The 12,983-nt window shown below is 36.3% G+C and overlaps 1 protein-coding gene across 9 annotated transcripts in view; it reads right to left on the bottom strand.

Annotated features, from left to right (window-relative positions):
- Positions 1–12,983, bottom strand: part of DMD (dystrophin) — a 2,668,835-nt gene that overhangs the window by 535,255 nt on the left and 2,120,597 nt on the right. For all 9 annotated transcript variants that reach the window (XM_060407875.1, XM_060407877.1, XM_060407874.1 and 6 more), the window contains one exon: positions 5,733–5,922. In XM_060407875.1, the coding sequence (XP_060263858.1) occupies positions 5,733–5,922 (190 nt within the window). The remainder of the gene's footprint in view (positions 1–5,732; positions 5,923–12,983) is intronic.

Genomic DNA, 12,983 nt, shown 5'->3' on the forward strand with positions numbered 1-12,983 from the left:
GCATTTTCCACAGAACTAGGACAAAAATATCTTAAAATTTGTATGGAGACATAAAAGACCCCAAATAGCTGGAGTAATCTTGAGAAAGAACAATGCTGCTTTCTCTTCCTCTAACAATTTCTCCTCTTTAATTCTGCAACTCTGTGTAGGCATCTGGTCATATCAAATGGTAAGCAGTCAGTGACTCCTTACTGTACCTCACATTTCCCCCTCAGCTCTTCCTCCCATAATCTATTGGGTTGTCCAAAAAGTTCATTTGAGTGTTTCTGTAAGATGTTACAGAATAACCTGAATGTTTGGCCAACCCAGTGCATCACAGTGTTAGTTTTTACCTCCAAACAGCTCACATATATGTTTCTTTTGTTCAGCCTCAACATCTTAATGGTCATTTATTGGTTGGAATATTACAGAAATAACTTTCTAACTTTTATTCCTGGATAGGTCTTGTATCCTTCCAATTCATTCTCCTTATAGTTACCAGAGCGATCTTTCAAAAACATAAACATAAGGTAGGTTATTCCATTTCCTTGCTTAAAAATATGCTGTGACTTCTCATAGACTAAAAATAGTCCAAACTCTTAAACATAGGTGGAAACAAGGAGGGAAAAGACAGCTGACACATACCGAGCAATTTGAGTGCAATGCTCTGCCCCTCTGGTGGGCATTTTACGTGTATCCTATCATTTATTTCTCACAAAATTCTGTGAAGCACTATTTTCTTTGTACACAGGGGTATAACTGAGACTTAGAGGTTAGACAACAAGTGGTAAAATAAGTGATCTTTCTACCTACAAGGCTCATACTCTATCTACTCTATCATGCTGTCTTTCTACATAATTTAGCCTCAGCTGATCTTTCCAGTCACATTTCTTACAATAATCCTACCCCAGCCACCCCAGCCATAAAGAAGTACCTTTTGATTCTCAAACTACCCAACCGTCCAGGACTTTCAATATGCTGTTTCCTATGCCAGAAATCCCTTTTCAACTCTGCATCTAGCTCACTTCTGACACATTCTTCTAACTTTCTCTAAACAGAAGTTCTCAACCTTGGCTGGACAGGAGAAGCATGGACAGGACAGGCTATGATCAATGCAGTTTGATTTTCTAGGGGTAGAATCCAGAAATTAGCATTTTAAAAATCTTTTCCAAGACTGAAAAGCAGTGTTCCAGGTGAGTTTCCTGGAGACTCTGGCAAGCTTAAGTTAATCATCTTCTGTTTTTATTAGATCCTGTCTAGCCCTCTACTGTAACACTCATCACACTACCAGAATTTTGTCATAGTGTAACCATCCTCACCTCTGAAATGTAAGCATCCCAAAGGCAGAAATCATACTCCAATACAAAAGTTTCTGAATATGTGCTACACACTAGCCCAGTATGTACACAAATACATACACATGCATATGCAAATAGTTGAAACCAAAGCTTCGCAAAATAATACTGACTCTTATTTAAGAGGGATAGACTCTTATTATTTTTCTATTCTACTAATTTTATTCCTTTCTGTTAAAAAATGTGAATTGATACTCATTAAATTGATTATGTAACCTAGTTCTTTGAACTATGCTTGAAAAACATCCCTCTAATTATATTTGTAATGCTAGTCCTAACCCCATGCTAGACATCTAATGGTGTTTAATAAAGATTTGATGAATTAATCAACATTTTTATGGAAATTTAATACATACGTATATAATATATGCATACATTTATATGTTTTGCACATTATAAAAAATGGCAGACAGATATCACTAGGCAAAATAAAAACATCAAAATAAACTTTCATAATCTTTGGACACCAAAGTAGAAAGATTAAAAAATACATGTAAAACTCAATTCAAATTATAGCAACAAAAAAGGTTGCTATATATACAAAGGGTTTTCTTTCCTTAGAATTAGGGATACTCAGATCACCTCTCTTTTCAAATGCACCAACAAATGTGACAATCTAATTTATTCAGGATACTAATTTTGCTATTGAGGTTGCATTCTTCCTTATTCCTTTGGAATTAATCAGTGGGCCAAAATATATTGTGAGCAACACTGAAGAAGCTACTTTCCCTCAATTTCAACAATGTATTAGAAATTTAAGATAGCTTAATCAAGTTCCAGGTATATTCTGCTGTACAATTCAAAATTTATCAACCTTTTCTCTCTGGAAGTATTTTGTTTAGTAGAAGAGTTTTTCGATAATGGCTGGAGGAGGTTGGGAGGAGACACAGGTACAACAAATGACATTAGAAGAGGGAGTCAGTTGAGAGATATGGCCTGAGACAGGAACCAGATCACAGATGAGGGCATCTCAAATATTAATTGCTCCATAGTCTCTCTTGCTGAGAAAAAGGCCCTAATTATCTTACCTTTATGACCATCTCTCCCCACTGCACACCGATCCCCACATACCTTCTTTACAAGCTGCTATTACAATGATCTCTTAGGGGTGCTTAGAGAATCAGTTAAGATTGGTGAAATTCTTGTGAAATATTAGCAAAGATGCAGTCTACCCATTTTCCGTTGGTTACCAATAGTTCTATGTTAGCACTTAGAACTGTGGCCATCTTTACCAATTCTCTGAGGGCCAAAGTAGGAAATGCTTTGGACACAGGAAGAATCTGACACAATTATGAATATAATTCTTCATTTTAAGAATAAATTTGTAATTTAAAACTTATCAAACTGTCACTTCACAGGCCTCTGCTGTAAAAATACATTGGCTTTATGATGTCAGTTATACTGTCAGAAATACCAATACTGTATAAGAAATATCTCCTCATCCTAAAGTACAGGGACAAATACGACCTTGCTTCTATTTATTTTTTTGACCTTGCTTTTAATAAAGCAAAATAAATAACATTATTTTTTCTCATATAAGGAAGAAACTTTAATGGCTTTCAGAGTGGAATTAATCAGGTTAATTCTATTCAGGAAGCATATGTTTCATAATACATGTATGCTTATCAAACCCAGGAATTATAATTATTGCTGGGAGAATTAAACATCCTATGAAGTAGGTGATAAGCAGTGATAGGCAGTCTAGCAAGAGCTGGAGTCGCCATATATAGAAAAACTGATTGACAGCCATAGAGAAAAATCTATTTTGTGAAGGCTTTCACCCCCGTCTCCATTCTGCAGCATTTGTATAAAGTAAAACATCACTGCTTTGGGTTGGATAGATATATTGGGATCTGCTGGGAAAGCTGATGTTCTGGCTAGGCATTTGGAATTTCTTTTTTAATATGTAAGCACTATTCTTGCTATCTATCATGAGTCATACAAAGAATATAATGCTACCAGCTTCTGCAAGTGAAGTGAAAGGCATACCATTACACTTGATTCCTTCACACGTATTATAGAACATTCCTTTTGTTCAAAATTAAAAAAAAAAAAAACTTCAGAGGGGGGAGAAAAAGCAAACACTTCCATTTAGCTGAAATATTGAAACTGCATGTAATTTCTTAAGGTATGTAGTTTTATTTATTTTCAAGCTGTTGCTTTTAAACCCCAGTATCTTGATTCAATTCTATCAGCTGAAATGTGCTGTTAACAGTAATCAATAGTTTCAGTAGTTTAGAGTTTTTACCATGACATCTTCAAATCTTTCATCAAAAGACCATTATTCAGCCATCTAACTGAAAATCAGAGCTGGCTATAAATGTCATTCCTATCCATAAAATGTAGTTTCAACCTCAGGCAAGTGGAATTTATAGAAGACACAATATTAATAGAGAGAGAATGAGAAAATGGTCTCTGTTTTAAAATAACATTGGAATCTTAGTCCTATTATAGTTAAGAGAAAAATGGTATGTCTAAGGTTTTCAGGAACTCTAAGGGAATTTTACATGGTTTTTAAGAATAAATAGATTTTTTAATGAGTAATAGAGAATAAGCTAAGAAAATTTCCTCAGCATAATTTCCAACTGTTTTTGAAGAGATTAGAAACCTAAGCACAAAATGCACTTTATTCTCCACACTTTCATAATAAACATAGTTAGGAAACACTGCCATTTTTTCCTATTGATTCAGAATCTTGCAGTTTCTCATGATAAGTTTCAGTATGAATTTTTGTTGTATAAGTACTGTAGATACAAATATAAAATGTATAGGAGATAGATGGATGTATTCTTGTTTTGTCTTCAACAATACTTACCCATGAATTTAAGAAATATTTTATTAAATCCCTATTACAAAATTGAGTCACTGGAACAATCTTTAATTTTGAAAGGAATCTGTTAAAAAACAATCCACTTAAAGTTTTACTCGTTATTTACCATAGCTGATGGGAATATGTGAATCCACATATTTAAAACTCTAGGGTGGCTTTATGGGCATTTACAAGGCAAGATAAATTTTTTAATGAAAGAAGGCAATGATGGCAACCCATTCCAGTATTCTTGCCTGGAGAATCCCAGGGACGGGGGAGCCTGGTGGGCTGCCGTCTATGGGGTCACACAGAGTCGGACACGACTGAAGTGACTTAGCAGCAGCAGTAGCAACCATAAGTCAAATATGTTAGCAGCATATTTTCATTTAGCTAAGAATGACCAAAAAAACAAACCTTACACTGCATTTACATCCGCAAGCCATAGGAGATACCTGTGTAGAACAATACCTGGCTTTATCTATGCAAACTACCTCCGAATGATCAAAGTAACTCAACGCTCATTGTGAAGGAGCAAGTGGGGTCTGAGGAGAATGATAAAGCGAGAATGAGGAATTCAAGAAGCTATGAACTGCCACTGTCATCTACTCTATATACAAAGTAGATCAGATCTCATATCAAAAGAGAAGAAAAGAAGGAGAACAACAAGGAGAGGGAGGAGAAGAAACTTTCCTTACTATGATTTGATTTTGGAATTATTTTTCAACCTGGAATGCACAATCACTTTTTTTGCCATAATTTTAAAATATTAAAAAACTGAAGTTAGTCCTAAAAATGGGTCATATATTCGAACACTCCAAAGTTTCTTCGTGGTACTAGTAAAGTTCTTATTTCAAGTCGGAAAACTCAACTCTACATAACCAAACTCCAATATAGGTCAGGGAAAACTCTATCATGTCCCCTAAGTATTTAAATATCAGGAGCCCTCCTGAACTATAGAATATGATTCACACCAAGATTTCAAGTAAATAAAACAACCTGAAACTTCTGTTTTTGCTGTTTATACATATGAAATTTTATAGCAATAATTTTTGTTTCTAGGAAAAACAACTGTCTGAAAATGGTGTGATCATTAACTAGCCATCTCATTTTTATTTTCACAGATTATGTTAGGAGGAAAGCTACAAAAGGCCAGATTAACATTTCAAAATGTATTGGAAAGTAATGAAGGGAAACTGATTCAGTTAGCAACGCTAAATAAAACAGACAATTCATACAGATGCTTTTCCTATAAAATATTAAATAAACACTCAAAAATGGCAACTTTTTCAAATTTAATAAACCAACCCCTAATTCCTTTTCTCTGAGCAAAGTTTCTTCTTAGCAAAGCTCCAGCTTCATGCGCAAATTTTTCCTGGTCAAAACCACATACTATTTAGAAGACTGGGGTGTTATGTGAAATAAGAAATGATTTTTTGCTTCTCCCTCTTTCTTCTTCTAGCCCCAAAGCCTAAATATATAAGGCCACATAAAACCACTATTTTTGTCCACAGCATATCAAATACAAGGACAAATGCTCAGGATTCTTTGGCTGAATTCACAAGTGATAAAAGTAGAAACGCTTGACTTACCTGCCATTGTTTCATCAGCTCTCTTACTCCCTTGGAGTCTTCTAGAAGCCTTTCCTTATGGGTGGCATCCTGCAGGACATTGGCAGTTGTTTCAGCTTCTGTAAGCCAGGCAAGAAACTTCTCCAAGTCCAGGGGGAACTGTTGCAGTAATCTATGAGTTTCTTCCAGAGCAGTCTCTCGCTCACTCACTCTGCAAATGAACAAATGTCCAGATGCAATTATCCTCAAATATCAGAATGGTGCAGCCAGTGAATCCCACAAAAAGAGCAAAATCAAAGGTACTAAATCATAACATTGTAACAAATGTGAGTTGCTGCTAAAACTCCACTTGAAAGCATCAACCATTAGAATAGGATGTGTGTGTGTGTATTTGGACTTTTAGACTTTTGAAAGTTCATTTTCCAAAAAAAAAAATCTTTGTTTTAAAAAACATTTGACTTTTGGCTGGTCAATTTTGAAACGTTATTTTAATAGGTGGTAAAAATTGAAACTAATCTCTGTAGGTAAAACCCTAAAATCTACCATGCCTACCTTTAATGTTACCTGAGGCAGGGAACCATGATTAAATAGGCCAGGAGAAATGCAAACCTACAATGGAAAGTTGAACACTGGAGGAAGAAGGAGAAGGGGACTGGAGAACAAAAGCCAACAAAAAGATTAAGAAGTAGAAAAACTACATATTTCATAGCAAACATTGTGCAAAATGTAATCTGCATAACATCAGCATGTTCTGATAGTTCTAACTATTGTATTAGCTTCCTCTTGCATTACCTGATGGTCATACAACTAAGAATATTTTCCAAAAGAAAAATTGTACAGGTAATGGAAAAACTGGAGCTTAAAATCCAGACATATTGGGTTCAAATCCCAGCGTCCTCCTCCGAGTGTGATACAAGTTACTTAACCTCTCTGATTTCTCATCTGCAATACATGTTGTGGTATTGATGAGACTGAAAATACAACAGTGTGAAGCTGAGTGCCTCACACATTATAAGTCACATATTATAGTTGCTCAAAAATGTGAATTCCCTATGCCTACATTCCATTCTCATTTCTCTAATCTTATAGAAGGAATGAATCAAATTCCCTAATGACACAAAAATCTACAAAAGAGCTATTCATATTTTCTGACAACATATATAATGCATGTATTGTGGATACACACACGTATGCCCTCAGCAAACATCTACATAATAGGAACTTGGGAAGGAAAATTGCCTGAGGCAGGAACAGCCCCATCTAAAAAGATTCAGGTAAATTTTTTCTGCAATAAGGAAATTAGTACTCTATTTAAATATCGTATTTACCTTCTATTACTACACAAACACTTTCTGGGATTCAACATAAGCTAAAAATGGATTTAAAAAAAAACTGAGCACTTGAATATGATACACACTGCTTGTTAAGATGTGATTGTCAATAATTATGCAAAACTGCAATTTATTTCAGCAGCAACTTTATCATGGGATGTGCAAACCAGGCAATAAACAACTCTTGCCGAGCCAGCGGCAGCAAAGCCCCCGGAAGAGCTGTTTATTCATCATGGGTGAGGTTTTTGCTGAGCATACAGTCTTCCGCAGTGTAGTTTTGGTGCTCATACTGGATAAAAATCTTCTGTCTGCATTAACTGGTGGAGAGGAGAATAGGTTTATGAGGGTGCAGCAACTGGAAAAAAGGAAGCATTGCACTAAGCTATTTATCAACTCCTAAATAAACTTGAATACCGCAAAACTGAAAGGTAGCCTGGTGCTCTGGTTGGGCAAATCAGTTAAATCTCGTGGAGTTCAATGGCTAGCCTGAACTGCTAGTTCCTTGCTTACTAATTTTCAGGCAAACTATCAATGCAGGGAGAAAGAGCAAAGTATCTTTTACTATTTATTTATTTATTTATTTAGTATGATTTAAAAATTCAGAACCGTTGTGACAAAACTGAGAAACGTAATGTTATAATCTAGTATGAAACATACAACATACAGGCTGAAGCCTGTGTAATTGCTAACGTTTGACCATTTCTGACCAACAAATGGGGCAATTTCAGCCAGTGCTAGCTAATATTTTAGGTTGGCTTGTACACTAGAAATCACTAAGATTTACTTCACTTCTAGCTCCAAATGTGGCATAGAAATAAGCTGTCACATTGCAGGAGACAAATGCAGGGTTAGACACTGATGTATTTTCTAACATACTCCAAAGTCACACAAAATAAAAGGGGCAGTGTGAAACTCCCTCATGGCAGAGAATTAGATACTGTGCATTTTATTATCAGCTTCATCATCATGATGAGCTGTGTTTGATGCATCCCAGCTTCTCTAACCTTAAAGAGAAACACCACTTACCCTTGGCTTCCAGAGAAAGTAACTAGTAAATAACTTTCGAAGAGTTATTTGGAAAATGTGATGCGCATAAATCAGATGAAAGTGTTCTACCGAGACAATGAGATTTCCAGCCCAATCCTCCCACCAAGTTTGCTGCTTTGTAAATTAGGCCCTTAGGGAAGAGCAGTAACTCTTTCAGGACAGTAAGGCACCGTTTTCCTAAACAACACCCTTGTGACCTGAAATATTGACAACGTTGGGTTGAATATTTTCTAATTTGGAAGTACGTTAGACAAAATTCAGTGGCAGCAATGGCAGGAAATCTCTTCAATCAGAGGTGAGACTGTTATCTCTGGCTTGTGTGGGAGATTTAAGGCTGCATCCTTTTTCCTGAGATCCATCTATGCACACTGAATTCTTAAATTTTAATTGTGCTAAGTCCAGACTAGATGAGTCGAAGGTACTTGTATGTCATATTTGTGCATTCAAAATAGTTCTGAATATATACCATACTTTAAAATTTTCCATAATCATATGCCTTTAAATGACATCTATGATAAATAAAAATGTAGCAATTAGAATCATAAAGTAATAAAAAAATTACCTAGAACAAAACTAAAGACTCGAACATAGATTATTATTTTTTAATGATAATATCCAGGTTATCAAATTATGAACCGTGGAGAAAATTTGGCATGAACTTTAATGTAACAATGACCAGATTATCATAAAATAGTAATAATGCTTTACAAATATAATTTACTGCATCAGTTAAGTACTTTTTATATAACAAAATTTAATTATCAGCAGGTCCAGGTATAGAATGCACAAAAATAGCTGAGAATTTGATGATATGTGGAATGGGATGCTGACTTCAAAAGGTTTTATTTCTGTTCATAAGGGCACCATACACCATTCTCCATAGGTAAATACAGGCAGTGTGATACAGTGGTTCTCAAAGTACGCTCCATAGCCCAGCAGTATCAGTGCCATCTGAGAACTTATTAGAAATGGCAATTCTCAAGCCCCACCCAGATCTGCTGAATCAGAAATTCTCTGTGGAGTCCAGCGAGCTGTATTTTAATAAGTCTTCCAGGCAATTCTGATATATGCTCAAGTTTGAGCATCACTGATACTGGAGAGACCAAACTTTGAGAACTACTGGTATAGTGGATGCTGTGCCGGGATGTCCAGACTCCTCTTTCAGGACTGAAGTATGTTTTGCTTGTGTAACTCACTGAAGCTATGAGCCATGCCATGCAGGGTCATCTGAGACAGACAGGTCATAGTGGAGAGTTCTGACAAAATGTGGTCCAGGGGAGGAGGGAATAGCAGACCATTCCAATAATTTTGCTGCGAGAACCCCATGAACAGTATGGAAAGACTGAAGGCAAAAGGAGAAGAGGGAAGCAAAGGATGAGATGGTTGGAGAACATCACTGATTCAATGGATATGAACCTGTGAAATATCTGGGAGACAGTGAGGGACAGGGAGGCCTGGCCTGCTGCAGTCCATGGGGTCACAAAGAGTCAGACATGACTGACTAAGCAGCAATGTGTTTCGCTTTAACTCCTGGGAAAGCTGCTGGATGCAGGCAGGTTGCCTCCAATGACTGGTTAATGTGTGGACTTTTTATTAAAGTCTAGCCCCCTTGCTCCAGCTTTGGAAAATTCGGGAGGGGAGAGGAGGGGAGGAGGATTGATCGATGCTGAGGTTACAAATGAATTGAAGCCCAGCTTTTCCTTCTGCCCTATCCTGCTTCTTTCCCTTTCTTCTCTCACAGGTATTCATCCTGAGAGCACTCTACCAAAAAAAAAAAAAAAAAAAGAAAAGAAAGAAAGAAAGAAATTCCTACACATTAATCACTTTCTCAGAATCTGACTTCTGGGGAACTTGACCTGCTGAATTGCCATACTAAATAAAACTTTGAAAAATATACTTGCTAAAAAATGTATGTGAAGAAATATACAACCACTTGCACAGATTGTGGTCACAAAAGGAGACAGGATGGAGGATTCTCATACTCAGCAATTGAGCCGAAGAGCTACTATACCTTTGGTTGCCCTTTAAGGAGATCTATAGATAAGCCATTATCACCAGTTAGAAGCAAGAATCTACTGAAAGGACAAAGTGTTGGAGCTTAGTACAACCCCCCACCTGCACAAGTCTGCATAAAGTGGAAAAATCACAGAAGGCATGTCTTCAGCATCTCCATTTTCTTTTTAAGAACTGATTATCAATGAGGCAATCAGAGTATACCCTGATCCTTCACACACACACACACACACACACACACACACACACACACGCACACACCCACACCATGGTATCTCTGAATAAATCTCTAAGACTCCAGATTTTTATCTAAGTTGAAAATCACTAATTTGTTATGGGTCAACCTAATACATAAAAAGCAAAAGAAAAAAGGGAAGCCTATGACTTTCCAAGGTAAGGCTGAAGAGCTTAATTAACATATGGACAATATTCCATGATTAGACATATGCAGGGATGATAGTTCATCACTGCACCGTATTACATGATTATACACACACACAAATACATATACACACATTATATATAAGCAAACAGAAACAAACACATTGAATATTTTGGGGGGAAAAAAGGCTCAATCTGATATCTTCCCCAGATGTTTCTGAAAGTGTGACCAGCTGGGGAAATTCACACCACTTGGTCTTCTGCTAAGTAACATTTTCATCTGTGCCCTGGTATTATCAGGAAGTAACCAAATAAAACACTCTCAATCTTTCCTTCCTGGTTTATTTGCACTTTAACAACTATCATTTCCAATGATAGTTTTAGGGAAAGTATTACAGGATACTTGTTTTTTTTTGTTTGTTTGTTTCTTAGATATAAATCAGAGAAAGTGAGTACCTTAGCAGCAAGCAGTTGGACTTTAGGCCAAACACTACTCACAGAGCCAGAGTTAACCTGAAGTTCAAATTCTCTGTAATCATAACAGATTCTACTGGTTTGCTAGCCAATGAATTAATTTTGCTTTTGTTTAAAAAATAAGTCTGCATTGTATTTTCATGGGACAGCTAGAATTTATTACCTATGGCTATACAGCAGTTTGTAGGAAGGATTCCTTTTAATCTCCAGCAATTCTATTGGCAATGTGCACTAATGAAAAGCATGAATCTAAGCAAAATCATTCAATAATGCTTGGACCAGTATCCTATTCATTCCATTTCTAGCAACAATTCTAAGACTATGGCTTTATGTATCTTTGGAAAATATCTACTTAGATAGATGACCCAGAAGGGTTCTGGCAACTGAGAGAATGTTTCTCTTTTCTCCTCTGTTACTGAACTCTAAGGTGAGAAAAATATTCTGTCCTTTTAATGTAACTATTGACACAGAGTATGAGATGAAAGCTCTAAGCTACCACAGAAAATAAATTTAAAATCTGTTATCTACAGAACTCTTCAAAAATTTAAAAAGTATGTTCAGATTTATTCTTTCACCATTTCATGTTAACCTCCCTTTTTTTTTTTTTTCTACCTACAGTATGTTTGGTTTCTTCATTTGCTTCCAGCTGGATGTTTCATTCTGTCCCACTGACTTCAACTTCCATACAGGTTATCTTTAAACCTGATTCTCATTCTTATTTCCACATGCCTACCAACAACTCAAGCATTAGGTGATGCGCGCACCTCGTCTACATGTATTATGTGCCAGGATTCACGCGTGGTGTTGGTGACACTAAAGTCAGTGAGACTTTAAATGGACTTTGACATTTAACACATTCAAGTCTGGTGGAGGAGACCGATATTTAGATATTTACCTATAGTTACAATATGATTCATGACATGAGTTTGGGACATGAGTTTGAGCAAGCTCTGGGAGTTAGTGATGGATAGGGAAGCCTGGTGTGCTGCAGTCCATAGGGTCACAAAAAGTCAGACATGACTGAGTGACTGAACTGAACTGACAATGTGATTCAGGTTGTAGTTCATCTGGATTGCCTAACAGTAGCTTGAATATAATATGCATCACACTGTATTCATGAACTTCTATGTCAATTTCCTTAACAAGTGATAAATCTATCTTTTTTCAACACATTTTTTTTCCCTTTTCTTATCAAAGGAAGTGGGGATCATTGCTGGGCTTTATCTCAAAATACAGCGATGGATGCTCAACAAAAGTCTGCCTAATTGAATTAATTTTCATAACAATCAGAAATCTTTTAGATATATCTCATAGGTCATTGTTAGTTTCATTTTGCTGTTGGGAAGACTGATTCTGAAAGAACCACAGTGACTTTCCCAAAGTTGAACCCAAGGAAGTGGTGGAATTAGGATTATAGTTCAAGTATTGAATCCTGAAAAAGACGGTTTTCTAACTCTGAAAATGGATATTAGTGTCCATTCCTCTCTGATATATTCACGGCAGTCGTTAAAAAACAGGAAAGTGCCAGAAAGTTTATGCCACTGAATCCTGGCCTTTGTTTTGGAGCAAAAACTCATCTCTTTGTTATTTGACCATAGGAGCCATCACTGCAACATAGAAACCTACTGAGAGGGAACCCACACATGTAAAGATATTCTCTCACTCCAACTACAGTAGAAAGATCTAGCTGGTCTCTGTTTCAAAACAAACAAACAAGCAAATCCATTTTCAATGCAAATTTGCTGGTTTGCCATTCACTGACATATACATCAAAGAGGTTTTTATCCCCTCTCTCCTGAGGTTTGGTACTAAATTACTCAAACACTTCAGAGTTAATTGGAAACTATGACCTAAATGTTCCCAAAGTATTGCTGATTACTTCTCAGAAAACTCATTCCCATCTTTTCACCACCCCAGACAACACAGGATGACTTTTTAACATGTGCAGAAGCAACATACTTGCATGGAAAATAGATTAGTTCTCTAAAGATAAACCATAGCTTTGAAGCTAGCTATTTTCTTCAAA

The sequence above is a fragment of the Ovis aries genome, chromosome X (genome assembly GCF_016772045.2).
Source record: "Ovis aries strain OAR_USU_Benz2616 breed Rambouillet chromosome X, ARS-UI_Ramb_v3.0, whole genome shotgun sequence".
In the NCBI taxonomy this organism is placed as follows: domain Eukaryota; kingdom Metazoa; phylum Chordata; class Mammalia; order Artiodactyla; family Bovidae; genus Ovis; species Ovis aries.